Source organism: Podarcis bocagei, assembly GCF_964188305.1.
Source record: "Podarcis bocagei genome assembly, chromosome: 10".
Classification (NCBI taxonomy): Eukaryota; Metazoa; Chordata; class Lepidosauria; order Squamata; family Lacertidae; genus Podarcis; species Podarcis bocagei.
This window is the reverse complement of record NC_138135.1, coordinates 31195533-31220939: the sequence shown is the minus strand read 5'-3', so window position 1 is coordinate 31220939 and position 25407 is coordinate 31195533. Positions and strand designations below refer to the sequence as shown.

Below are 25407 nucleotides of genomic sequence, written 5' to 3'. Positions count from 1 at the left end.
ACAATTTATCCGGTTTGCAGTGTGCAGAGGGGCAACTTCTGGTCTCTATCTTTATGGGCATGTTAGTGCAATAAATTTAAAGCTCTACTGAGAATACATCTCTTCAGTCTGGCTTTTCCTGAATAATCATGCAAGGAATACATGCTTGCTTAGAAGTCCCACCAATTTCAATGGGACTGACTCTGAGCATAGAATTGCAGCCTGACTCTCCTTTCACTTTTATTTCCCCAATTATGAGCCTATAGTCAGTGCTTTTTTTCTTACCTTTTAAAAATCATTGTATAGCACAGTTTGATAGAAGCTGCTGTCCAAAACATCTGACCTTGTAATTTGAAATCATCTTCATTATAGTGCTACAGGTTTGCGGGTTGCTTTCAGTGGTCTCTTTGGGTCTGCTCCAGGCCTGTGGTTTTATATCTGTAAGATGGGAGTCTATAGTAGAAGGAACAGCTGCAGCAGTCAAACCAGTCTCTTTGTTCATTTAATGACCCCAGCCAAGCCTGCTAAGCGCCTTTTTTACATTTCTAAAGAGTTGGCCAAGTACATATGTGTTGCCATAAAGAACGATAAGCCAAGGGCTAGTCTGGGCTAGTCTCATCTGGAGCTGGTGACTGAGAAGACACAGAAGTTTGACTTGCTCCCTGTACTGAAACCAAAGCTATGGCTTTGGGGGCCTCGCTGGAACCCTAATGGGGGAGCAAGAGGTGCTGGAACATTAATGCCACAAGTCAGCTTATATATATTCATAAATAAAACCATATATCTAAAAGACACCACCAACTCCAGTGACCTTAATTTCAAGGAAACTGAAGCTGAGGTAAGCACTAGCACCCATAATGTCTTTCACCACTCACAGACTAGTGTGCACATAGCACTGACATTAGAAGTGGAATATTGCTTCCTGGGAGAAGACCTGGGAGTTAAGTGTTAAAATGGAGGTTGGAACAGCAGTGCTCTTGGAGCAGATTAAGTTGATGCTTCAGTAGCAAGAAAAGCAGCAAACCCAGTCTTAAAGGAGCAATGGAGACTTTTCACATGCAGCTGAAGGGGAGTTCCCACTTGAGGTGGTGAGGGTCTGTCTGATCAGATGCTCTGAGGCACCCAGAAGCCCAGTGCTTTAGATGTGTGGTGCAGATGTGCCTGAGTTGGAGATGATATGGACATTATGGCTACAAGGGATGTGTTTTTATTCTCTTTTTGCCTTGCCTCTTTGCTGATAGCCCCTGTGGCCATTTGAACTGTGATGGTTCTTTCACACATGCAAAACCCCTCAGTTGACAATGCACTTCTCAAGCAATGAACAATGTGCATGCGTAAACTCCTAGGATCTTCTGGTCCTAGTACTGCAGCTGACTGGCTAAGTGGTAAACAGAACCAGTCATTGCAAAACCTCTTTGTGCAGATCTTTTAAATGGGGATAGCCCCGGCTTCAGAACTGACTCAGTCAATCGCACCTGCATATGTGTCTTTTGAAGTGCTGACACTTCTTGATGTATGTCCTTGAATCACACAAAAACAAGAGCCCCACACCCTTTAAAACCTTATGTAACAAACATTGGCCTCTTCTTGGAAACGTTCAACCTCAACCTTCCCAGGCAGCTTAGTCAAGAGCTCAACTGCTCAGATGGTTAGGAACATTGTCTGATTATTAGATCCTAGGACAAACAGAAAGGAATGGCCAGGAGCACTGTGCTTTACGGGCATGCTTCCCAGAGGCATGTAGTTGGCCACAACCACTAGATGGACATTTGACCTGATCAAGGATGGACAAAGGCTTGAGGCAGAAGACCTCCAGAGCCCCCGGACAGTATTGTCTTGGCAGTGAGCCCAGCTAAAGGGCTTCCAGGCCTTTGACTCATGTTTAGGGTATGACTGAGGCTCCTTCTCCCTTGCCAGGGCCATGCAAGGCTGACAGGGGGCTATGGGGGGAGAGGCCTGTCTCTTATCTATCAATCATTTCAGTCTACTCTATGCTCGACACTTTTTGACACTCGATTCCCCACCCGTACACATCACCTTTACGAATCAGGAAGTGGGATGTGGTGTGGTCTGGGGCTTTCTCACTGTTGGCCTTGTGAGCCCTATTGATACTTCGGGGCCTCATCTCGCTCTGAGATGGCAAAGGAGCTGCAGTTTCCTGTGTCAGAGAGTAAGTACCAGAAATGAGTGAGTATGAGAGGGAGCTAGTTCGCTGTCTGCTGACAACTCGCGCCTTTCCGATGCCATCAACGGTCTACTCTGTAGGCTAGGGGTCTCACTGCAGCAGGCTGAATTCCAGACCAGCTGTCCTCATATACTGGGCAACCAGCCTTTGGAATGGCAACTCCATCCTGACTCATGAGACTGCGAGACGAAGAGCACCATTTTGCAGTCAGGTAAAGTACATAGGTATTAAACAGTTCTCTGCACAGGGATGACTTAAAGAGAGAAAAGCTTTTCAAGTGAGCTTTTGATCTGACAGGTTCGGCATGACTGAGAGTGCTTGTTTAATTATTGTGGCAACGCACAAAAGGAGACCTGCCACGCAGTCTGTCCCATCTCCAAAGGCTCTTAACTTCATGGGAACCCTGCAAAGACCTAGGTCCCCCACTCGCTAGTGGGTAAACCTCATTGAGTAAATAATGTGTACGATTGCGCTGCACATCCCATTGGAAATACTGAGACTTAAGCTAACCAAAATTCATTTTATCCATTTATTTCAAGGGTCTTAGTCAGAACTTTGACTGAATACCAGTTGGGTAGATGAATGCTCAAGCTTCCTGACATACTGTGGTTGAATTCTTGGGGATAATTTTCACCCCCTTTCTTGCTAATGTAGGGTGACCACTTACACGTCACCCCCCCAAAAAAAAAGAGGATACAGATTTGCATAAAGTGTGCATGTATAGTTTATATGCAGTGCTATTTTTCTAGAAAAGAGGTGCTGGAGCTCACCATGAACTCCTCCCTTGTTTTCTTATAACGGCAATGGCGCCTAGCTGAGAGGTGCCGTAACTGAGTTCTGGTGAGTTCTGGCTGAAAAAAAGCCTTGTTTATATGTATAAATGGAGATTCAGAAATATGATAATCTAATACATCTCACCATAGCTTGGAGGACTATGTCCAGGTGACCTGTATGCTTGCTCAGTCTGCTGCCCATGTGCCAACTGCGTTGCTATCTTAGTTGGCTAGAGCATGGTGCTGTTAATGCCAAGGTTGCAGGTTCGATTCTCATATGAGAAAACTACATATTCCTGCATTGCAGGAGATTGGGTTAGATGATCCTCAGGGTCCCTTCCAACTCTACAATTCTATGATTCTATGATCAAGGCTATTGTTCTCTCTTCTTATGCTTCTTTATCTTTAAGCTTGACTCGGACCAGACAGCCCTACAAACAGGGGGTTGTCTCCTGAAGTTCTTCCAATGCAGGACTCTCCTTTGTAAAGTAAGAACACATTGTCACCCTATCAGAATGACCTGAGGTCTCAAAAACAGATGACAGCACAAGCCTGGGAATGCTTGTTTGGAAGGAAACCCAACTAAAAGGCCTTTGCTCCCATATACATGTGCATAGACTTTGATAAACTCATAGAGGATAAATCTGTTCATGTCTGTTACCCATCTTGGCAAACAATGGCTTTTTTGGGTTCAGAAGCAGTATGGTCACCAGGCGCTGGGAACAGACGGTGGAATATCGCCAACTCCAGCATGCCCTGTTTATCTGGCTGGCCACATCTAAAGGAAGGAGGCTAGGCTAGGCTAGACCTGTGTGTGAGCTAGGAAGCCAGTTCTTACATTCTGATTCTTATCTCTTTGAAATCGGTACTCATTTTACAAATGAGCCATGGGCTCAGTTCTTTGAGGAACAGAAGTTTTGTTCACACCTCTCCTCTCTTCATAAAACAAGTTCCACTAATGCTTGTGGGTATCATGCTTTCATGTAAAGAAAATGGTAGGACATGTGTATAAATAAATTATACTGTATTATAATTGTATTGGATATTATAATGGGTTGGGGGCTTCTGAATGATCTCTCAATAATTCTATTCCCACCACCCGACCTATGAAATTCGTTGTAAAAAGAGATGGTTAAGGAGGTCAAACCACTTCAACAAGGTTAGCCTTGTAGATTCAATTTTGTTGGAATGCTGGGCTTTTGAGTAACTAAGGAGATGGCCAAGTGTTTGTTGCCCTGGAAACAAATGGTAAGAGATCCTTTTAGAAAGGATCGCCTGGCTGGATATTATGTCAACAGATCAGTGTTTGTGAATGAAATAAATACGCTGGAGTCCTGGACCTAAGTCCAAAAGGGACACAGACATGACTTGCTCCCTGTGAGAATACAGCTCTTAGCCGTGTTGAACCAGGCATTCTGAGTCAGCCTTTGATTGTGAAATCTTCCACTGCAAGTTTAAATGTCATCACTGCTGATTAGTCTGTAATTACTGAGAAATGCAACCAGGAAAGGAGATATATGAACATCAGCCTAATAGATGGAGTAATGTCATCTTCTGATGAACTGGGGTCAAGGGAAAACCCAAGGAAAGTATGGGCCATAGTATTTTGCTGTTTAACATGTGTGTGTATGTGTGTGTGTGTGTGTGTGTGTGTGTGTGTGTGTGTGTGAAGCCCCTTCCAAAGAGCAGACTCACACTGTCACCTCATTCAATTTAGAGAAGGGAACTGGACTGGCAGATAAATCTTACTTCTACACCAACAGTGGAACAGCCAGCAGAGCTGAAAAGGCTGAGTAGAGTCCCAGCTCTGATCTTCAACAGAGGGGAATGGACAGGGGATTAAAGAGGAATAGCCAGGAGGGCTGTGGCCCCCTTGCACCTGCCACCTGAGGCAATTGCCTCATGCTGCCTAATGGTAGGACTGGTCCCTAGCAAATAACATGCAGGGCTTTTTCTCAGTCAGAACTCAGTTTTGGCACCTCTCAGGTGGGTGCCATTGCCACTCTAAGAGAATGAGGGAAGTGTTCATGGTGAGTTCTAGAAAAATAGCACTGGGAATATGTATGCTTGCTGTTGAGACTCCATCTTGATTGCCACTTTTTCTCCATCAGTGTTTCACTCTGCAGTCATGAAGACCAGCCCTCTAGCACTGCTCTACATTCTGTCAATCTTGATGGGATTCACCAATATGTCTGCACCATGTTGGCAGTCTCCCCCATCTGGGCCTTCTCCAGGTAAGCAGCAGTGACACTGATGTTGGAAGAATGGCTCTGCCTCATTACAACAGCTTCTACTGTGTTCCCCCATAAATCCATTTCACATTAAGCTACTGTTATGTACTGAAGTTCTCACCCTGGACCAGCAGGGGGATACTGTAGATAATTTTCACTCAGGTCCACATATGCAAATAAGGGATTGAAAATGATGTTCAGTGATTGGATAGTTACAGAAAATGGTTACTGTTGCATTCTAGTGGAGCTCTATATAAGCAGGCTGGCTGAACCCTTCAGTTCAGTTCTGTTCTGGCCTGTGAATAAACAAGAGCTGTTTGAAGAATCGCTGTGTCGGCTGATATGTTCACCCACAACTTAACAGCTACAAATGTTTAAAAACAAAACACAACATTTTTTTTAAATTTAACTAGCTATAGAACATGTATTTTCTCTCGAAATATACATTTCAAAACCTATTTTGATATCCCTTTTTGAACTGAAAACTGAGTTGCAGCCTTCAGAAAAGTGAGCTGGATAGCTTTATTCCAATCCACACGCTGGCCAGGGAAGTGAGGATCAGACTGATTTGTATCAGAATATGCAAATAGTGGTTTCTTTAGGTTTCCCCAAATGTGCCAGAAAGCAGGCCCCGAAATTCTCTGCCATGCACTGAAGTTCCACAGCAGGAGTCCTTCAGCAGTCCAGTTAATGTGGGAAGGGTTTCCTTGAAGGTGGAAAAGCCCCAAACACCCCACCATAGTAATAAAATTCATTGCATATAGCCAAAGGCCTTTGCAAACATCACCTAATTCATTCTGCAGAATTAACAACTGACAATATATGATGTACATCACTAGCATCTATGTATTATATGATGTATTATAGTATTTTAATATTCTTTTGGAAGCCGCCCAGAGTGGCCGGGGAAGCCCAGCCAGATGGGCGGGGTATAAATAAATTATTATTATTATTATTATTATTATTATTATTATTATTATTAGCATTCAAAAATACGTCATTGATAAAATCCATATCTACTATATTCACTGCTCATGTAACTAAGCTCCATAAAAGCCATTAATAAAATGCATTTTTTTAAATGTGCATGTGATTTCTTGGCACCTGTGACAAATGACAGCACCATATAATAAGTTCTATAAAACTGGTTTATCTAATAATCACTCTGTCACAATCTTGTTAGATGTTTGATCCACCCACTGTAGAAAGATGAATGCTCACCATTTTTCTCATGGGTCAGCATATAATGGGCAGAATAATAAACTGTGAGTTGTATCACCATATAATATAATTGGAGCCAAAGTAACACTTGGGCTTCTGTTGTGGCATGCATATATTATCTCCCTTGCAAGATACATGAATGGAATTATTTTGAAGGCAAGTCCTGTGAACACCCTAAGTAATTGGAGGAAGGTTACTGTCTGAGTATAATGTGCCCTCATATACAGCCCCTCCAGGCTTGTGTGGGGTTTTGCAGATGTATGTTGCAAAATGTCATTGACACAATAATATTGCATTAGTGGTGGCATTATGCAGAACCATCTACACATCATTCCAATGTTTATTTTTATTTTATAAGATATTTATTAAGATTTTCAAAGTATTACAAAATAAAAAGGGGAAAAACAAAAAAAACAAAAAAAAATGGTTAAAATCAACTCCATCTTTCCATTACTTATTTTTCATTAGCTTGTTTCCCGGACCTCCTCACGCCTCCCTTTTTTGTATTCCAATTCGGTTTGTTGGTTCAGCAAATCCCTACCCTCTTTGTTTCTCCTGGTCTTTAATTTTAAAATATTATGACATTAAATTTTTACCTAAATAATCCATTTTTCATATTCCCTTATAATATTACAGCTGAAAACCGCTTAATTTCTATCCAACATCATTCTAACATTCATCAATTTTACAATATTTCTGTAGATAGTCTTTAAATTTCTTCCAATCTTCTTCCACCGACCCTTCTCCCTGGTCTCGGATTCTGCCAGTCATTTCCGCCAGTCCCATGTAGTCTATCACCTTCATCTGCCATTCTTCCAGAGTGGGTAGATCTTGTGTCTTCCAATACTTTGCAATGAGTATTCTTGCTGCTGTTGTAGCATACATAAAAAAAGTTCTGTCCTTCTTTGGCACCAATTGGCTGACTATGCCCAGGAGAAAGGCCTCTGGTTTCTTCAAGCACATCATTCCAATTTATTCATTTTTGTTCAACACTTCCCTAGGGTTACCACATCTGGAAGGTCCCTCTTGTGCTATAGTGTGACTCTCTTGGCTGTGTGTATATGAATAAAAGCCAGTCTCCTCTTGCAGCTGGAGTTGGGAATACATAGAAGCCTGATATGCTCTCTGTGAAAATCCAAAGCAGTAGCTTTGGTGACCACCAGAACCCTAATGGGGGACCGAGAGCTGCTGAAGTGTTAATACTCTGAACCTTATGCTCAGTTTGTATGTATGTGTAAATACATATATATACATATACCATGAAGAAGCCACAGGCTCCCAAGGAAACCATACCCAAGATTTGCACAGAGACCCCGACTTCCATTACTGCTTAGAGATTGGGGTGCATGTAGCACCATATCATAAATAGATGAAATTGTTGTACATGTCTCTAACAAGCCCTTTTGAGAAGCATATTGTTGCACACCACCCCAATCTCTGAGCAGTGTGCTCACCCAGAGTTTGTGTTTCTTCTTGGATTGAGGCGTAGTGGAGACTGTGGGGTCTTTATGATATACAGTTTATTTGCACAAATATACAACCTGAGCCTATGATGGAAGGGTCTCACAGCATTAGCACCCCCAGTGGCAGAGGAAGGGGGTGCAGGGGGTGTGGACCGCCCCAGGTGTCATCACTGAGGGGGGGTGACAAAATGAGTTTTAAAAGGGGGGGCTCACAAACATTTTTAGGAGTGATGTGGTGGGCTTAGACACCTGCAGGTTCCACACTGCCTGAAACGGCAGCATGGGACTTACGTCTGCCTACTGCCTCTCCCTCAGTCGCCCTACAGCTGAGGGGGAGCTGGCAGAGAGGCTCCAAGCATTGGAGAGGCTCACCCCACCCCCATGGGCAGATCTCCCGGCCCCCAGCTGCAGGACATGCCCCTGAACCAGGCACCCGAGTGCCTATCTACGCTGCTCAGCACCACCAGAGAGTCTTGTTTCTCCCATAGCTGCAGCCTTGGATTCAAACAGAAATCAAATGTTGCTCAGGCTTGCTGCTCTGCTTCTGGCTCACATCACTGCCACTCAATTCCAGACTCTGGCTTCATCTTTCTAACTATCTCTGAGTTGAAGGAGGGACCCCACCCATTTGCCATCTCATACAGAACTCCTTTCCTTTGTTTCCCTGAATGGCCCATAACCCGGGCTATCACCCCAACAGGAAGCTGGCCTGGCTATATTTTAACACCAGGGGTTAGGAGGGCCTCTACATACAGCCGGGGGGCGGGAAAAACACCTCATAACAATGTTAAAAACAGTTTTCAGTGGGCAAAGACAAGGGAATTCTGGTTGGGAAAGATGGTGCCCTTGCCTGTATTCAAGGTCCAGGTGGGCCACAAAGGTCAGCCAAAGGCAAATGGGATGCCCCAAAATGAAAGTAATTCTCTGAGCTTGTGTGAAACCATTCTTATACTCCCCAAACAGAATAACCTGTCTTAGTATTTTTCACAGAGCATCAAATGAAACTCCATGCTATTTAGCCTCACCTTTTCATTAACAGATTCCTCGAGTCTCAGCTGCTTTTATGACTCAGTGGAGATTCTCTCTTGCACTTGGATCCCGATGAAAAATATCACTGAAGCACAATGTCAGCTCGAGGTTCGACTTGAGTCAACGTGAGTAATGAGTGAAATATATTTATGAATGATAAAGAACAGCCTTGCTGGTCTATCAGGACTATTGTCCTCTCTTCGGTCTTTGTTTTTAAGGATCATATGCTGCCTTTTAGCTCATGCCCCTTCTGCACTATGCATTTAAAACAGTATCGTAGCACTCTAAACTTCAATTACTTCCCCCAAGGAATTTTGGGTTCTGTGATTTGTAAAGGGTGTTGAGAGTTGTTAGGAGTCTCATTTTCCTATTCCTCTTACAGGGACATGGGTGGCGCTGTAGTCTAAACCACTAAGCCTCTTGGGCTTGCCGATCAGAAGGTTGGCGATTCAAATCCCTGTGACAGGGTGAGCTCCTGTTGCTCTGTCCCAGCTCCTGCCTACTTAACAGTTCAAAAGCATGCCCAAAAGTGCAAGTAGATAAATAGGTACTGCTCCAGCAGGAAGCTAAAGGGCATTTCCGTGTGCTGCTCTGGTTCGGAAGAAGCGGCTTAGTCATGCTGGCCACATGACCTAGAAAAACTGTCTGTGGACAAACACCGGCTCCCTCAGCCTGTAAAGCAAGATGAGTGCCTCAACCCCATAGTCATCTGCAATTGGACTTAACTGTCAGGGGCAGTGGCAGAGGAACCCTCTCCAGCACCCGGGGCAGCGCAGCCCGTACAGACTGAGCATGTGCGGCATCCCGTGCGGACTGCGCATGTGTGGCGACTGTACAGGATGCCACACATGCACAGTCCGTATGGGCTGCCACTCGCTTGCAGCAGCCCGTACAGTCACCATGTGAAAGCAGCAGCCCGTAAGGATGCCTGTACGGTGAGCGAGAGTGGTGATGCGAGCGAGAGCGATGGTGAGCGAGAGCAGCAGCCCATACGGACTGTGGGTGCCCTCGGCCGCTCTACAGCTGGGGGGAGGCAGGGGCCATCTTGTCTCCCACAGTGGCACCCAGGGTGGCCCACCCACTCTGCCCCCCCTTCCTACGCCACCAGTCAGGGGTCCTTTACCTTTTTTTATTCCTCTTACAGAGCTACAGTGGCTTAACAATCGATCCCTCTTCCCAGGGAACTCTGGGGATTTTAGTTCTGTGAGGGGAATCTTACCAATTCTCAGCACCCTTAACAAACTACAGTTCCCAGGATTCTTTGGGGAAAGCTATGACTGTTCAAACTAATATGCTTTAAATGTGTGGTGCAGATAGAGCCAAAGAAGACTGTTATTGCAAAGAATATTTACAGTATGTTTGCCTCTGAAAGTTATTACAGTATTCTGTGCTACTCCACCTGTTTGAGGAAATGTTCCAGCTTGTTTTGAATATCCCTTATCATTCGCTCTGTGCTTTTAGTACTTTTAAGGACAGCTGGAATCTGGAAAAGCATATTGGGAGATAGCAGCTCCTCCCTAACCTCTAAGAATTCATTTAGCAATTGACTTGGTTCATCACACATAATGGTTTATTGCCTGACAACAAGAGCATGTCAAGGCTTGCATACGTGAGCAAGCCATAGCAGGAATGGCTTGGTTGCTATGATTCACGTCTTGGTTAACCTCGCAATTGGGCTACTGTAATGCACAATGCCCTGCCTTACAATAATAATAATAATAATAATAATAATAATAATAATAATAATAATAATAATAATAAATTATTTATACCCTGCCCATCTGCCTGAGTTTCCCCACTCAGCTCCCAATCAAGTGTTAAAAACAATACAGCATTAAATATTTATAACTTCCCTGAACAGGGCTGCCTTCAGATGTCTTTTAAAGATAGGATAGCTGCTTATTTCCTTCACATCTGAAGGGAGGGCGTTCCACAGGGCGGGCACCACTACCAAGAAGGCCCTCTGTCTGGTTCCCTGTAACCTCACTTCTCACAATGAGGGAACTGCCAGAAGGCGCTCGGCGCTGGATCTCAGTGTCCGGGCTGAACAATGGGGGTGGAGACACTCCTTCAGGTATATAGGACTGAGGACTTTTAGGGCTTTAAAGGTCAGCAGCAACACTTTGAATTGTGCTTGGAAATGTACTGGAAGCAAATGCAGATCTCTCAGGACCAGTGTTATATGGTCTTGGCGGCCACTCCCAGTCACCAGTCTAGCTGCCACATTCTGGATTAATTGCAGTTTCTGGGTCACTTTCAAAGGTAGCCCCACGTAGAGCGCATTGCAGTAGTCCAAGCGGGATATAACTAGAATGTATGAAACAGCCACCAAACATGAAGCTTGAGGAGCAGAGCACCTCACAGGAATTGTTTCTTACAGGTCTGACAGGTACAAGGGACCGGAGACATGTCAACTGCAAGGTATAGCCAACAGGAGCTGTGAGCTGAACGTTTTGGTGGGTAATCTAATAAGAAAATGCTAGCTAACGAGGAGAAGCTGTTTGTTGCTCTCATTATAATTGTTTGAAAATACATTTGCTGCAATAATATAGAATTTCAGGTGCCCCTAGATCAGGGGTCAGCAAACTTTTTCAGCAGGGGGCCAGTCCACTGTCCCTCAGACCTTGTGGGGGGGCCGGACTATATTTTGAAGAGAGAGAAAAATGAACAAATTCCTATGCCCCACAAATAACCCAGAGATGCATTTTAAATAAAAGGACACATTCTACTCATGTAAAAACACGTTGCTTCCCAGACTGTCTGTGGGCCGAATTTAGAAAGCGATTGGGCCAGATCCGGCCCCCCGGGCCTTAGTTTGCCTACCCATGCCCTAGACAAACTTGGCCCTCCAGATGTTTTGAGACTACAACTCCCATCATCCCTAGCTAACAGGCTCAGTGGTCAGGGATGATGGGAGTTGTAGTCCCAAAACATCTGGAGGGCCGGGTTTGCCTATGCCTGCCCTAGATTCTGCTACAATTTTAGTCTGTTTTCCCTTTGTGAGCAGCTGTGCCATAAAGTTGAAATTTCTGCCCCAGCAGCAGAGAAGAGCTCAAAATTATTTACTGTTAGGATGTAGGGAACCAGAGGTTATACCACCATTACTCCTCTCTCCATGTTGTTTTGGTTATCTCCTTCTTCCTTGGAAGGGGGAGGAAAAAGGGGCAGCATTCCTCTGATATTCCTCCTACATCAGGTGCAAGGAACCTCTGGCTCTCCAAATGTTTCCAAACTGCAAAACCCATCATCCCTGGCCATTGGCCATGCTTGGTGAGGCTGATGGGAGTTGTAGTTTAGCAACATCAGGAGTGCCAAAGATTCCCCACAGCTGCCTCACACCATTCTTCTACGGATATATCTCTACAGCCTGAAAACTAATCTAATAGCCCTAGGATATGTGTTTTATTTTTTATTTATCTGTTACATGCATATGCTGCCTTTCTGCAATGAGAGTGGTCCTTAAGGGGCCTTACAATCACAATCCATAAAATTACTAAAGAGTACAAAGTGTTTAATGTCATAATAAAGCAACTCACCATTGAATGATGATAATGCACAAACTGAAATGGGACAGCTCACCTGGTTAGAGCATGGTGCTGGTAATGCCAAGGTTGCAGGCTCAATCCCAATATGGGACAGATGCATATTTCTGCATTGCAGGGGGTTGGACTAGATGATCCTGAGGGTCCCTTCCAGCTCTAAAATTCTTTGATTCTATACATGTATTCATGAAAATTACATTATATTATATTATATTATATTATATTATATTATATTATATTATATTATAGGAAACTCCTTTGTAAAAATGTGCATGTTAGGCAAAATTACGTATTAAAATGTGTGTCTTAGGATAAATTCACACTAAAGTGCTGATTAATTTTCATGAAGGCTTTTTTGGGGGTGGGGAGGAAAGCGATATGGAAATGTGGAGAACTGAACTGGGAAAGTGAGAAACAGAGAGAGAGAGAAACCAAAACTGACACGTTCACCCATTGCTACTTCCAGTTACAATTTGTGAAGCTGGGTGGTGGGGTGAGCAGGTGTGGCACAGCTGTCAGGTATTTTTGACTCACCAGCTGATGGGTTCAAATTATAGATACTAGCCTTTCCAACTATTATTTCCAACAGCCCTAATGATAGTATAACTGATCATGATCACAATAATGCTTTTATTTGTCTTCAGAAATTTGACATGACTATTACACACGCTATTCTTGTGGAAGTGTATTGCCATACTGGGAAGAACTGGACATGGATGCAGAATCAAAGGATGTGTCCTTTTAAGAACCGTGAGTTTAAAGTGCCTACATTTCTTGATGCGATGCACTGTGCTATCTTTTTGGACCATATAACAAGGTACCTTCAAGATGTTGCTGGACTACAGCTCCCCTCATCCCATGCTAGCTCAGACGGATGGGAGTTTGAGTCCATCAACATCTAGAGGGTACCATGTTGACTACTCTGATATCATGCCTTTACCTATTCACTGCACCTGAGCTCCCATTTGACAGCTTCTACACAGCCAGTTTGTTGTTCAGCTGTGGATAATAGGACATGAGTTCATCTCAGGGCAAATAATCTTGCCTGGATGGAAGCCATTGTGATGCTTCACAATCCATTGTAATGCACAGGCACCCACTGGGCAGCTATAACCCCAAACTGTCCTTGAAATCCAATCCCAAATATATATTCACACACACAACCAAGGCTGTGCCCTGCCTTGGTTCACATGATCAAATCTGGGGATTGAGCTCTATGCATCTACCCTCAGCCCCTTTGCTCCAGCTTTGATCCTCCTTTGCACAGACCAGAAACCATGGTTACATGAAAACTGGGAACTATGGTTAATGGCTTCCAAGCAATCCAGATCTAGAAACCAGCTTTGTACCAGGGTATAAAAGTTGGTTTCCAAATTCTGGCTTGTTTAGAAGCCAATAGCTGTACTTCTTCAATTAGCACATAACAAGAAGCCATTGTTTTACTGCAGGTTCTGGGTTTGTTTCATTACTTGGGTGGTGGAAGGAGTAAAGTGGCAGCAACTGGACTATGTGTGGGTGCAAGTTAGTTGTGCAGATCCCTGTAGAAGAGCTGTAACCCATTGGTATAGCATAGAGCTTGGATGCAGAAGGTCACATCTCCAAATAGAACTGGGAGAGACACTTGCCTGAAAGCCAAACCACTGCCAATCAGTGTGGAAAATACTGAGCTAAGTGGACCAATGGTCTGTCTCAGACTAAGGCTGCTCTCTGTGTTCCTGTATTATTAAACCAGGATTTGATTGTGTGAATGCAGTTGCTGTTTGTGTACCATCATAAGGAGAGAGACACGTGGCAAGCAACAGCCCCATGCACCTAAACCCTACTGATCGATGAATCATTAGCATCATAGAATTTTAGAGTTGGAAAGGGCCCAGAAGACCATCTCATCCAACCTCCTGCAATGCAGGAATCACAACTAAAGAACCCATGGCAGATGGCCACCCCTCCTCTGTTTAAAAGCCTCCAATGAACAAGAGTCCACCACCTTCCAAGTAGCACCAAAATAAGGTTGCAAAGAAGGGATGCTTTATTTGTAACTAACTTGACATTAGCAGTCATCAAGGTCAGAAAAGGACAATGTGTGTGTACCAAGTCCATATAACTTAGAATGGGCCAAAGATAAGAGTAGGGCTGAGCCCAACCACATCTTCCTTCTTGTCATTTCATGTAGTATCTTATCCTGCCATCAGATCTCCTGTTCTTGGGCGTCAAACTGACAGTAAATGAGACAGACCAGATACTATGGCCAGGGTGGAGGAACTTCTGGTTATCAGCCACAACAAACCCAATAAACTTACTCCTGTTATGGCTGTGACTCCTTTAAGATGGACTCCACTGGCCCCTAGACACGCAACATGGTGTTTTTCTTTATCTCATTGTAATTCTATTTGCTGTCCACCACCCTGCTGTGTTTTTAAAAAAATAAAAATGTGGTCTATAAATTATTTTCATAAATAAACATTAAGTCAAAAGGGAGAGCAATGTAAATGGTAAACGTCTCTCTCTACCACCCCCTTCCCCTATAGCTGTTACAGCTGTGACTCCTGCAAAGGGACCCACCCCCAACAGAAACAGAGGGAGTGTGGCATTGGTTCCTGACTGTACAGCAACAAACACTTGGTTATTTCAGTTCCCCTACCTGCAAAGAGGGGATGCGGGTGGCGCTGTGGGTAAAACCTCAACGCCTAGGACTTGCTAATCATCAGGTCGGCGGTTCGAATTCCCGCGGCGGGGTGCGCTCCCGTTGCTCGGTCCCAGCGCCTGCCAACCTAGCAGTTCGAAAGCACCCCTAAGTGCAAGTAGATAAATAGGGACCGCTTACTAGTGGGAAGGTAAACGGCGTTTCCGTGTGCTGCGCTGGCTCGCCAGATGCAGCTTGTCACGCTAGCCACGTGACCCGGAAGTGTCTGCGGACAGCGCTGGCCCCCGGCCTCTTAAGTGAGATGGGCGCACAACCCTAGAGTCAGACACGACTGGCCCGTACGGGCAGGGGTACCTTTACCTTTACCTTTACCTACAAAGATGTTCCATTTATTGTTCCTCCAGTAGTGAGTGACAGGTGTAAGTTAGATGGGAGGACAATGTGGTTTGTCTCACTGCAGGCATTGTAGCTGTGATCAGGGGTGGGGGAAGGGGGTGCAGTAGGGGCAGTTCTCTCTGGGTGTCACCACTGAGGGGCATGGCAAAATGCCGCGTGGCACTCACCGTGGGACCTGTAGCGCGCCTTAGCCACACATCTCTCCTGGGAGAGACGTGGTGGCTTGGGCGAGTGCAGGCTCCCCGCTGCCCAAATGGTCCGCCCGCCAACTCCCCTCAGCTGTAGGGTGGCTGAGTGGGAGGAGGCCCCTTGGGGGTCCTGTGGAGTGCCCTGCCCTGGTTCGCTCCTCCCCGCAGGCAGCTGGCCCCACCTGGGCTTGCTCCGCCACTAGCTGTGATTTTCTATCTGTGAGACAGTCATGCAGAGAAGAGTGGAGCAAGGCCCGTTTTCACTGAGAGATTGAGGCTTACTGCTACAACAGACTGTGCTACAAGGATTGGGAAACTGTGGATTCCAACCTCCATCATCCCAAGCCAAGATAGCCAATGACTGAGTATAATGAATATTGTAACTTAACAACATATGGAGTGTCGTAGGTTCATTCAGTTCAGCTTGCATTTTAATGCAAGCCTACCCAAAACAAGGGAAGTAATAGTACCGTTCTATCCTGCCTTAGACCACACCTGGAGTACTGTGTCTAGTTTTGGGCGCCACCATTTATGAGGGATATTGACATGCTTGAACATCTACAGAGGAGGGCAACCAAGATTATAAAGGGTCTAGAAACCAAGACTTGTGAGGGAGGTTGAGGGAGCTGAGTATGTTTAGCCTGGGAAAGAGGAGACTGAGAGGGGAGCCATTTTAAAATATCTACAGGGTGTCACATGGAGGATGGAGCAAGCTTGTTTTCTCATTTCTTCAGGAGCTAGGACTTGAATCAGTGGCTTCAAGTTACAAGAAAGGTGATTCCAAATAAACATAGGGAGAACTTTCTGATGGTATGAGCTGTTGGACAGTAGAATGGACTCCCATGGGAGGAGGTGGACTCTCCTTCCTTGGAGGTCTTTAAGCAAAGGTTGAATGGTCATCTGTCATGTATGATCTAGTTGAGAGTCATGCATTGTAGGAGATTGGACTAGCTGACCCAGAGGTCCCTTCCAACTCTACAATTCTATGTTTCTATGATTCTGTGTAGCAAACCTTAGAAATTTGTACTTCTCCAGATTTTGAGATGCAGTTCTCAACCCCCTAGAAATGCATTAAACTGTGTATATTAGTAGGAAAGGTGCATAAAAACACATTAAAAAGAGTATATTTTATAGTCTTAGCAAACTGCTTTAAGGTTTCATTTACAGTTAAGTGATATACAATTTTTTCTTAAATTGCATGCGTGTTTGAAAATAACACAAAATGCATTGTATTGGGGAAACTGCAAAAATGTATGTATTAGGGAAAATTGTATGTGGCAAAGCGTACTGTATCGTAGGAGAAATGCACACTTAATTGCTAGCAGATTTTCGTGAGGAGGATTTTTTTCTAATGCAAATTGACGTGGAACTGTTTAGAGCTGAGTTGAAGATTAGAAAAAGGAGAAACTGAGAAGAACTGAAATTGAAAGATTCATCCATCGCTACCTTTGGCTAAGGCACACAGTAGAGGCTTAAAATGCTGCATTTCATGTTGTGATTTGCATGCTGTTCTATACACTAGAGAGTCTTCACCTGGTGCACATTACCTGTTGGATTTCCCTGCCCCTGCACCCCCCCCCCCGAACTGTCAGTCATGAAGGTGTCATCTGCACGTGTGCAATGCCTGTCTCAAATGCACACACGTCAGCTTAACTGCCAAGCGGGTGTGGCTCAAGTTTTCCTTTCAGATTGAAGCTGGTTTCAGAGAAAAGGCACCAAACAACACCATTTCTCGAGAAGCAACAGGATAGCTCTGTGTTGCGGGTAACTTCATGTGTAGACAGATTCAAAAGTCAGCAGTGGAAGAGCACTGGAACCACAGCAAATGTTAATGTGTACCCAGCTCAGCAGTTTTGTTGTTAATGTTACCTGCTGGTCCTCTCTTGTTGTCTTTAGTTCGACTGCGGTCTCCTTGCAACGTCCAAATGGAAAATGACGAGACGCTTTCCTACAATTTAACTTGGAAGCTCTGTGCTCTCTCACATTATTTCGAAAATGAGGTGGAGTACCAAATACGATATAAAAAAATAGATCCTAGCAAGGTGAGTGTGAAGAGACATCTATATGGATGGTAAAGATTTGATCTGGTTTATTCTTTTGTAGAAGACAGGAGTGCCTGGGAAGACAGGAGTGCCTGGCGTGCTCTGGTCCATGGGGTCACGAAGAGTCGGACACGACTAAATGACTAAACAACAACAACAATTCTTTTGTAGTCCACTTTCCTTTCCTTGGACCCAGAAAGCCATTTTAATACAAGATCCAAAACAATAAAGTGATACATTTTAGAGGTGCAGCAGAAATGCTACCTTCTCTTGAGAAAGCAGGGGCACCAACTATACCTTCCGCCCCCTCAATATTGGTGGGCAGGGGACTGACACCCCCCCCCAATTTTGAGGGGGCTGACATCTCCTGCCACAGCCAGGCACCCTCTGCATTCCTCAGCCCCTACCTGGGAGCTCAGGAGCTGGGTGGGGGCTGGAACGAGCAAATGCAAAGATCGCCCTCCGTGTGTCCTGCCCCCACCCGGCACATGCTGGGTGACATCATGTGACACGTCACATGGCTGGGCCCCCTCAATGTGGGGGGCAAGTCGGTGCCCCTGTGAGAAAGTGAAGTATTTATTGGTTAGCTGCCCATACCTTTTGTCTTAGAAGTTAAGTAGAAGGTCAAAGAAGTCAGGCTCTTGTGCCTCAATCACTTGATCATCCCTAACGGAACAGATCAGGATAATCACTGAGTGTGTGTCCATATAGAGATTAAGGAATTGTTGGGCAGATCCCAGTACAATACCTCAAGGAACACCTCTCTCCATATGAACCCCTGAGATCATCTGAGGCCCTTCTACAAGGGCCTCCTCTTTGAGAGGTCTGGAGGGTGGCAACACGAGAACGGGAGTTTTCTGCAGTGGCTCCCCATTTGGGGAATGCTCTCCCCAGGGAGATTTGCTTCGCACCTTAATTACAGTGGTGCCCCACAAGACGAATGCCTCACAAGACGAAAAACTCGCTAGACGAAAGGGTTTTGCGGTTTTTGAGCTGCTTCGCAAGACGAATTTCCCTATGGGCTTGCTTCGCAAGACGAAAACGTCTTGCAAGTTTGTTTCCTTTTTCTTCACACCGTTAATACAGTTGTGACTTGACTTCGAGGAGCAACTCATAGAATGCGGTGTGGTAGCCTTTTTTGAGGTTTTTGGTGATTTTTGAAGCTTTTCCAAAACTTTTCCGACACCGTGCTTCACAAGACAAAAAATTCGCTAGACGAAAAAACTCGCGGAATGAATTAATTTCATCTTGCAAGGCACCACTGTATACACTTTGAGGTGCTAGGCAAAAACGTCCCCCTTCAACCAGGCTTTGGGCTGAGTGACATCCAATGCCCTTTGTGTCGTGGAAGGAGGGGATTATTGGTTTGTTGCTGTTTTTATATTTATCATGTATTTTGCAGTTTGTATAGTGTATTTTTATGTTGTGAAGCACCCTGAGATCGACAGATGTTATACAAATTTAATGTAGTAGTAGTAGTAATGGATACAGCATTTGGGACTTCGTCATTTAGAGAAAGGTGAGCTAGAGGAGATACAGTAGAGGTATATAAAAACTCTGCTTGGTGCAAAAAAAAAAGTGGATTGTGAAAAGTTTCTCTGCCCTCTAATAACACTAGAATTTGGGAACATCCAATGAAGCTGATTGTTGGAAGATTCATAATTACTCAAGAAAATACTTATTTGCAGAGTGCATAATTATACTACGGAATTCAGTCCCAAGAAGTAGTAGTGATGGCCACCAACTTAGATTACTTTAAGGGAGGCTTAGATAAGTTCATGGAGGATAAAGCAATCAGTGGCTACTACCGATGAGCTACATCCACTGCCAGATGAGAACAGAATGCTGGACTAGATGGGTTCTTCTTACGTTCTTCTTACGCTCTTCTTACGTTCTTCTTACGCTCTTCTAGAGGGCAGCAATGCACAAACATGTTGTGTATAATCAAGGAGTGCACACAGTCTGAAATCATTCCCCACATTTGACTCCATCTTGCAGGCTTACATAATCGTCTCCAATATTCAGGATCAGAGGTGGATGAAATTTGAGACTCTTTCTCCTGACACAATGTATGAGGCCGCAGTTCGTGTGAAGGTAAAAAAGAGCACGACTCTTTACAATAGCATATGGAGCAAATGGAGCATGCCTGTAACATGGACGACCCATAAAGGTAAGGCTCACAGAACAAAACCTGTAGGATACTTGAAAAATGGGACAGATAAGGACCCCAAGGCCTTTATAAATTTGGGGGTGGGGTGGACTTAGTGTCAAACAGGCTCTGAGCATGTAATCAGGGGTGTATCTATGTACTGGAGCACGGGGTGGAAATCTTCAAAAAAAGAATATACTTTCCACCCTAGCTAGATCTACACAGCTATTTAAAAAATGCTATGAAAACACTTTGGGGGAAAAAACTTTTTAAACTTCTCACAATGGAAAATATTGAGTTGAGATTTCAGTTCTGCAACGCCATCTGTTGCCTCTGTGATATAACACACTTATAATGTTGTAATTTGACTAATGTAGCTGTCAGTGTAAAAACATCTTGCATTATCAGAGGCCTTTGCACATACAGCCTGCCACTCTAGGAATGAGCAAATCGGGCTATTTTTAGCTGATGTTAATTTCACATGAGATCACCCATAAGTCTGTTCAGTCTCATTCAGACATTAATTTGAGATACTGCATTTTTTTAAAAAACTGTATGAAGACTCACGCTTAAAAGTGTAATTTTATACATTTCCCCCCACCCTTCAGAGTATGCATTTCCAAACCTTTTTGAGCCTTGTAGGTTGCAGGCCTGAGCATACTTACTACAGCAAGGTTGTCTACATGGGGCCCCTGAGTCTCCCCTTGCTGAAATTAAGTATTTTTTTTTAAAAAAAACCCTTCTGTGGTTGCCCATAAAATAGGATGCAGCAGTCAGGGGTGATGAGATTTGTAGTCCAGCAACATTGGCAGGCCACAGGTCCCCCATTCCTATTCTAAAGGTACCGTTTTTAGGCCCGTCTCATTTTTTTTCCTTGTACATAGCTGCTTTTAATCTGGAAGCCATCATGGGACACTTTAGAGATTATCAAGGTGTGTGTTCTCAAGGGGAGAGCAACAAAATAAAAGTGCAAATGTTATTTGCTATTAATTATTCAAGGCAGCACTAAAAAAGTGCTTCAGCCACCCATATATAAATATTCCCTTCCACTTTTTTTGTTGAATGGAGACCAACACTTGCAGGGGTGCATTGAGTTGCACACCCTTAAATCCATGCACTCCATCTGAGGATGAAGGCTGAGCCAAAATTTCCCAGAAAACATTTTTTCTTTTCTTTTTTTAAATAATTTTTATTAAATTTCCATTTTAACAACCCAATCAAATCACATTAAGTATTCCGAATTATACAAATACATATCATATAGTCCAAATATTCTGCCAAATTTCAAATTTTAAATTCAGAAAACATTTTTTTCAGAGGAAACTTCTGAGATTGTGCTCTCTCTTTTCTAACCCCTTAGAGAAAATAATGCCACTTTGCAGAACTTTTTCTGAATATTCTCCACTGTAGGGGTGTGTGTGTGTGTGTGTGTGTGTGTGTGTGTGTGTGTGTGTGTGTGAATGCCAACCATTCCACCTCCCTTCTTCCTTCACAATTCCCTGGAATGACAATAGTCTGGGACACTGTGGAGGTTGTAGGAAAGGGGCTAGCCTGACAACACAGTTGCAGCACCACATTCAAAAAGAATCTTAGGAAACAAGCACTGCTAAGAACCAACCCTGGGTTGGTGAATTTCTCCCACACCTGGAGAAATTCTGTATCTCTGCACACCAATAGGGTGGATAATTTTAAGAGGCAATTTGTATACACCTGTTCCTTTGGTTCAGATGGGAATCAACTGTCTTCAATGAATGGCTAATTCCTCCTCTTTGTAGGGGATGCATCGTCTCCAAGTCTGCTCCTGACAGTTCTTCTCACCCTTTTGGGGAGTCTCGTCTTCATCTTCTCCTTCTTCATCGCCATTTTCCTGAGGGGCAAATCACCGGCATCAAAACGGTAACAGGGAACAGAGATCTTGCTTCCATGCTCTGCCGTCCAGGGACACTAACCATGTTTCCTTAGCCAACAGCTAAACTGTGATAATGGTCACTTCTGCATGTGCTGGGAATGAGGTGGTAGAATGGGCTGTAGCTTCTGACTGCAGCTGGAAGAATCCACTTTTAATGATACTTGATGTAAGCACTTCCTAAGCAGAAAATTAGCTGAGCAAGGAAAGGACTCATCTTGAACCTTTCTCCCCTAGGCTTTAGTTTTCTTCGTACAAGGAGTTTTCTTCTGAAGGGGAATCTTCAGACATGATACCCACACACACCTGCAGTCTGAAAGAGTACAGTCTGTCTTCTCCACTGCCTCATGTTTCTACCGCTGCACTCTGCTGAATGGGCAGAACCAGCCTGAAAAATGGCATCAGGGTTTTCTCTGGATTTTTGAGACCTAAGTCAGAAATCTCACATGGTTCCCAGTCATCCAAATCCTCTGTTTCTGTTGTTGTTCCTGAGGAGGAGGAGGAGGAATGATGTGTCCTTAGATTTCATTCATAATAAGGACACAGGTGGCACTGTGGTCTAAACCACTGAGCCTCTTCTTGGGCTTGCTGATTAGAAGGTCGGTGGTTTGAATCCGCACAACGGGGTGAGCTTCCATTGCTCTGTCTGAGCTCCTGCCAACCTAGCAGTTTGAAAGCACACCAGTTCAAGTAGATAAATAGGTACCACTGTGGCAGGAAAGTAAACTGTGTTTCCATGCACTCTGGTTTCTGTCACGGCGTTCCGTTACACCAGAAGTGGTTTAGCCATGCTGGCCACATGACCTGGAAAGCTGTCTGTGGACAAACACCGGCTCCCTGGGCCTGAGAGCAAGATGAGTATCGCAACCCCATAGTCGCCTTCGACTGGACTCAACTGTCCAGGGGTATTTTACCTTTCTTTTACCTACTAGGCAAAGGCTTTATGTTGCTGTTAATACCCTTTTTGCCTTTTTTCAATTGAACAAATTACATTTTATTATTATTTAATTGTTAAATTTGTATACTGCCCTATCCTTGTAGATCTCAGAGTGGTTCACAACATAGAATTACAATATAAAACACTCACTAATAAAAATAAGAACAAAGACAACCTAATAATCCACAAGACATCCACAAGACATCTTCCACAAGATGTCTAAAAGGGCATCAGATGTCCATCAACCAAAGGCCTGGTTAAAGAGCTGCCAAACATCCACATGACTAGTCCACCACCCTCCTCCATTCCTGGCTATGCTTAGTTGTACTGTTGTACTGTTGTCCAAACCCATATTCCCTTTGCACCCTTCTCACCCTAAACTCTGTTTGCTTTAGCTTAAGGAAGGTGCTGAAGATCCATTTGCCAGACCCTGCTGAGTTCTTCCCGTCTCTCACTTCTGTCCATGGAGGAGATATCCAGGTAAGGTGGACTTGGAGGTTGAGGGGGTAAGGAGATGGAGGACAAGACTGCTGCCTATAATTTGGGATGGATAGTTTTTGCTTATCTTAAGCTTCTCATTCATCCAACATTAAGTGCAGCTTGCAACATTTCACTTTGCATGTTTTTTTGTGTGGCGCAGCAAAGACTCTCAGTCCCTCCTATTGTAGTATTTGTATTCAATCTGATTTTTGTTTGTCTGAAGGTTGCTATTGGTAGATTTAGACAAGTCACAATCCACACAAATATTGCATATCTGTGGTAGGTATTAATCCATCAATTTCATTTTTTTTCCTCCGTTTCATATTTTTCCAGTCTTATGTTGAGTTTTTCCACATTCCCACATTGGCGCTATTGAAAAAAATAGTCATCGCAAAAAATAATAATAGTGTACATTTCTCCTGATATACTGAAGTTTATGTACAATTTCCCTTAACATAATGCATTTTTGTACACATTATTTGCATGGAGAACTGCATCTCAAAATTCAGAGAAGTGTGAATGTTGAAGGAGGGAGCTGCTTTTCAGCCCACATGTTGTTTCAAGGAAGTGCAAATTTGGTAGAGTCATGTGAAAATGCAAACTTAAACACATTTCTTCCCCTCCAGTTTTAGCCCTTATTGTAAGTGGCATGACCAAAATCGTTGCTATTACCGTATTTATTTGCTGACATATTTTTAAACCACCCTGCATCAGTTAGAAATCAGGGTATTATACAAAAAGAGACAGCTCACCTGTCAAAATGGGTCCTGCCAACTGGATCCAGTCCCCCAGCCCTAGATTAAAGATCAGGGGAAGCTATTCTGTATGAGTTCAATTTATTGAACTACGTGAATGGAACACTCACCAACTTCTGCTTGTTTCTTTGATGGTGGCATCGCAGCTGTTTGAACGTTACCCTTTGTTTTCTTTTTGTGCTTCCCCACTAAAACCAACAGAAGTGGCTCTCCTCACCAGCGCCCATGTCTTCCTTCTACCTGGCTGCAGCAGTTCCGGATGTTTCTGTGCTTGAGGTGATGCAGAAAGGCAATCAAGAGCCTTGCCTCCTCCTTCCCAAGGAACATCCTACTAATACGGATGCACCAGAGACTAGTGGGCATTCTTCATCCAGCTGCTTTACCAACCGGGGCTATTTTTTCTTCCACACCGATGATTCCCTCGAGATTGAGCCCTGCAAGGTGTATTTCACCTACGACCCTCTTACTCAAGAGATCAGTGGCAGTGAGGACAGCGACCCTGACTCCTACAAAGTGCTCCATGAAACTTGGGACAACCGGTCGCCACCACCTGCCTACAGCATCATGGCAGACCAGGAGACTGAGTCTTTTCTGCAAGAAGCAAAGGTCCCAAACCAGAAGATTGGAGGTTGTCCAAGGACTCTTCCATCAGCAGAGAGCTTCCCTGTGACATCAGAAGTGAAACAGGATGAGAACAAAGAAGGGAGTGAGGCCATTGCTCACCCCCACAAGTCTCTGGAAAAGGACTTTTCATGTGTCTGGGAGCCGTCTGGCAGCAATACTGATGGAACAAAAGCAACTGGAAGGGTAGACCCTTCTACAGGCTCTGTGGAAGACAATAGGGCTGCATTTCCCCAGCCTATAATTGAGAACTCAGGCCAAGCCAATGATCTCTGCAGAGCTGCATCTTCCAGCCAGGTGCTGAGCTCTTCGGAGGCCTACCTGACCCTGAGGGATCTTCAGGGCCATTATGGCCATCACTCGGTCTGAACTCTGAACCGGCCCTGAAAGCAAGAAAGCATCAACACCATCAGTTAAACATCATCAAAGAAAATGAAAGGGAACATAAGGCTTTTAACAGGCAATGGGACTTACATTTTATCTCTCCTCTCCCCCTCTCATTATGCAATAGTGACCCCCACCCTGTAGTGTTGGGAAGCCAGGAGAGCAACAGAGCCCCACCCTTACAATAAAGATATTCTTATTCTTATTCTTCTTCTCTTACCGCTTCACTGGATGCTACTGCAGTATAAGGAGGTTTTGAGGTGCTGTAAGGGGTGGGTTTAGGGGGGGCTAGCTGTAAGGGGGAGAGGGTTGTGAGTTATAAGGGGGCGGTGAGCAAAGAGGGCAGGGGTATACCCCCTAGTAACTAATGAAAATGGTAATAGGAACCAGATTTATGACATGGGGTGGGAAGCATATGGCTGCATTTTATCTTGAAAGTGGTTACCCAGAAACTTATAAATGGAGCCCATTGCCATCTGTTAATC

General features: G+C 44.3%; 1 protein-coding gene across 2 annotated transcripts; it reads left to right on the top strand.

The window, feature by feature from the left end:
• The first annotated feature begins 2080 nt into the window (after positions 1-2080).
• IL2RB (interleukin 2 receptor subunit beta) lies at positions 2081-25099 on the top strand. Of its 2 annotated transcripts, none has more exons than XM_081211903.1 (10): positions 2081-2149; positions 5049-5171; positions 8892-9006; positions 11262-11337; positions 13068-13173; positions 17545-17690; positions 19689-19860; positions 21615-21735; positions 23078-23162; positions 24119-25099. In XM_081211903.1, exons 1-10 carry the CDS (start codon positions 2116-2118, stop codon positions 24905-24907), a joined length of 1767 nt encoding a protein of 588 aa, XP_081068029.1. In that variant the 5' UTR covers positions 2081-2115; the 3' UTR covers positions 24908-25099. The 2 variants fall into 2 exon arrangements, with proteins under 2 accessions (XP_081068029.1, XP_081068030.1); XM_081211904.1 differs by having other exon boundaries at positions 2131-2375.
• The last annotated feature ends 308 nt before the right edge of the window (positions 25100-25407 follow it).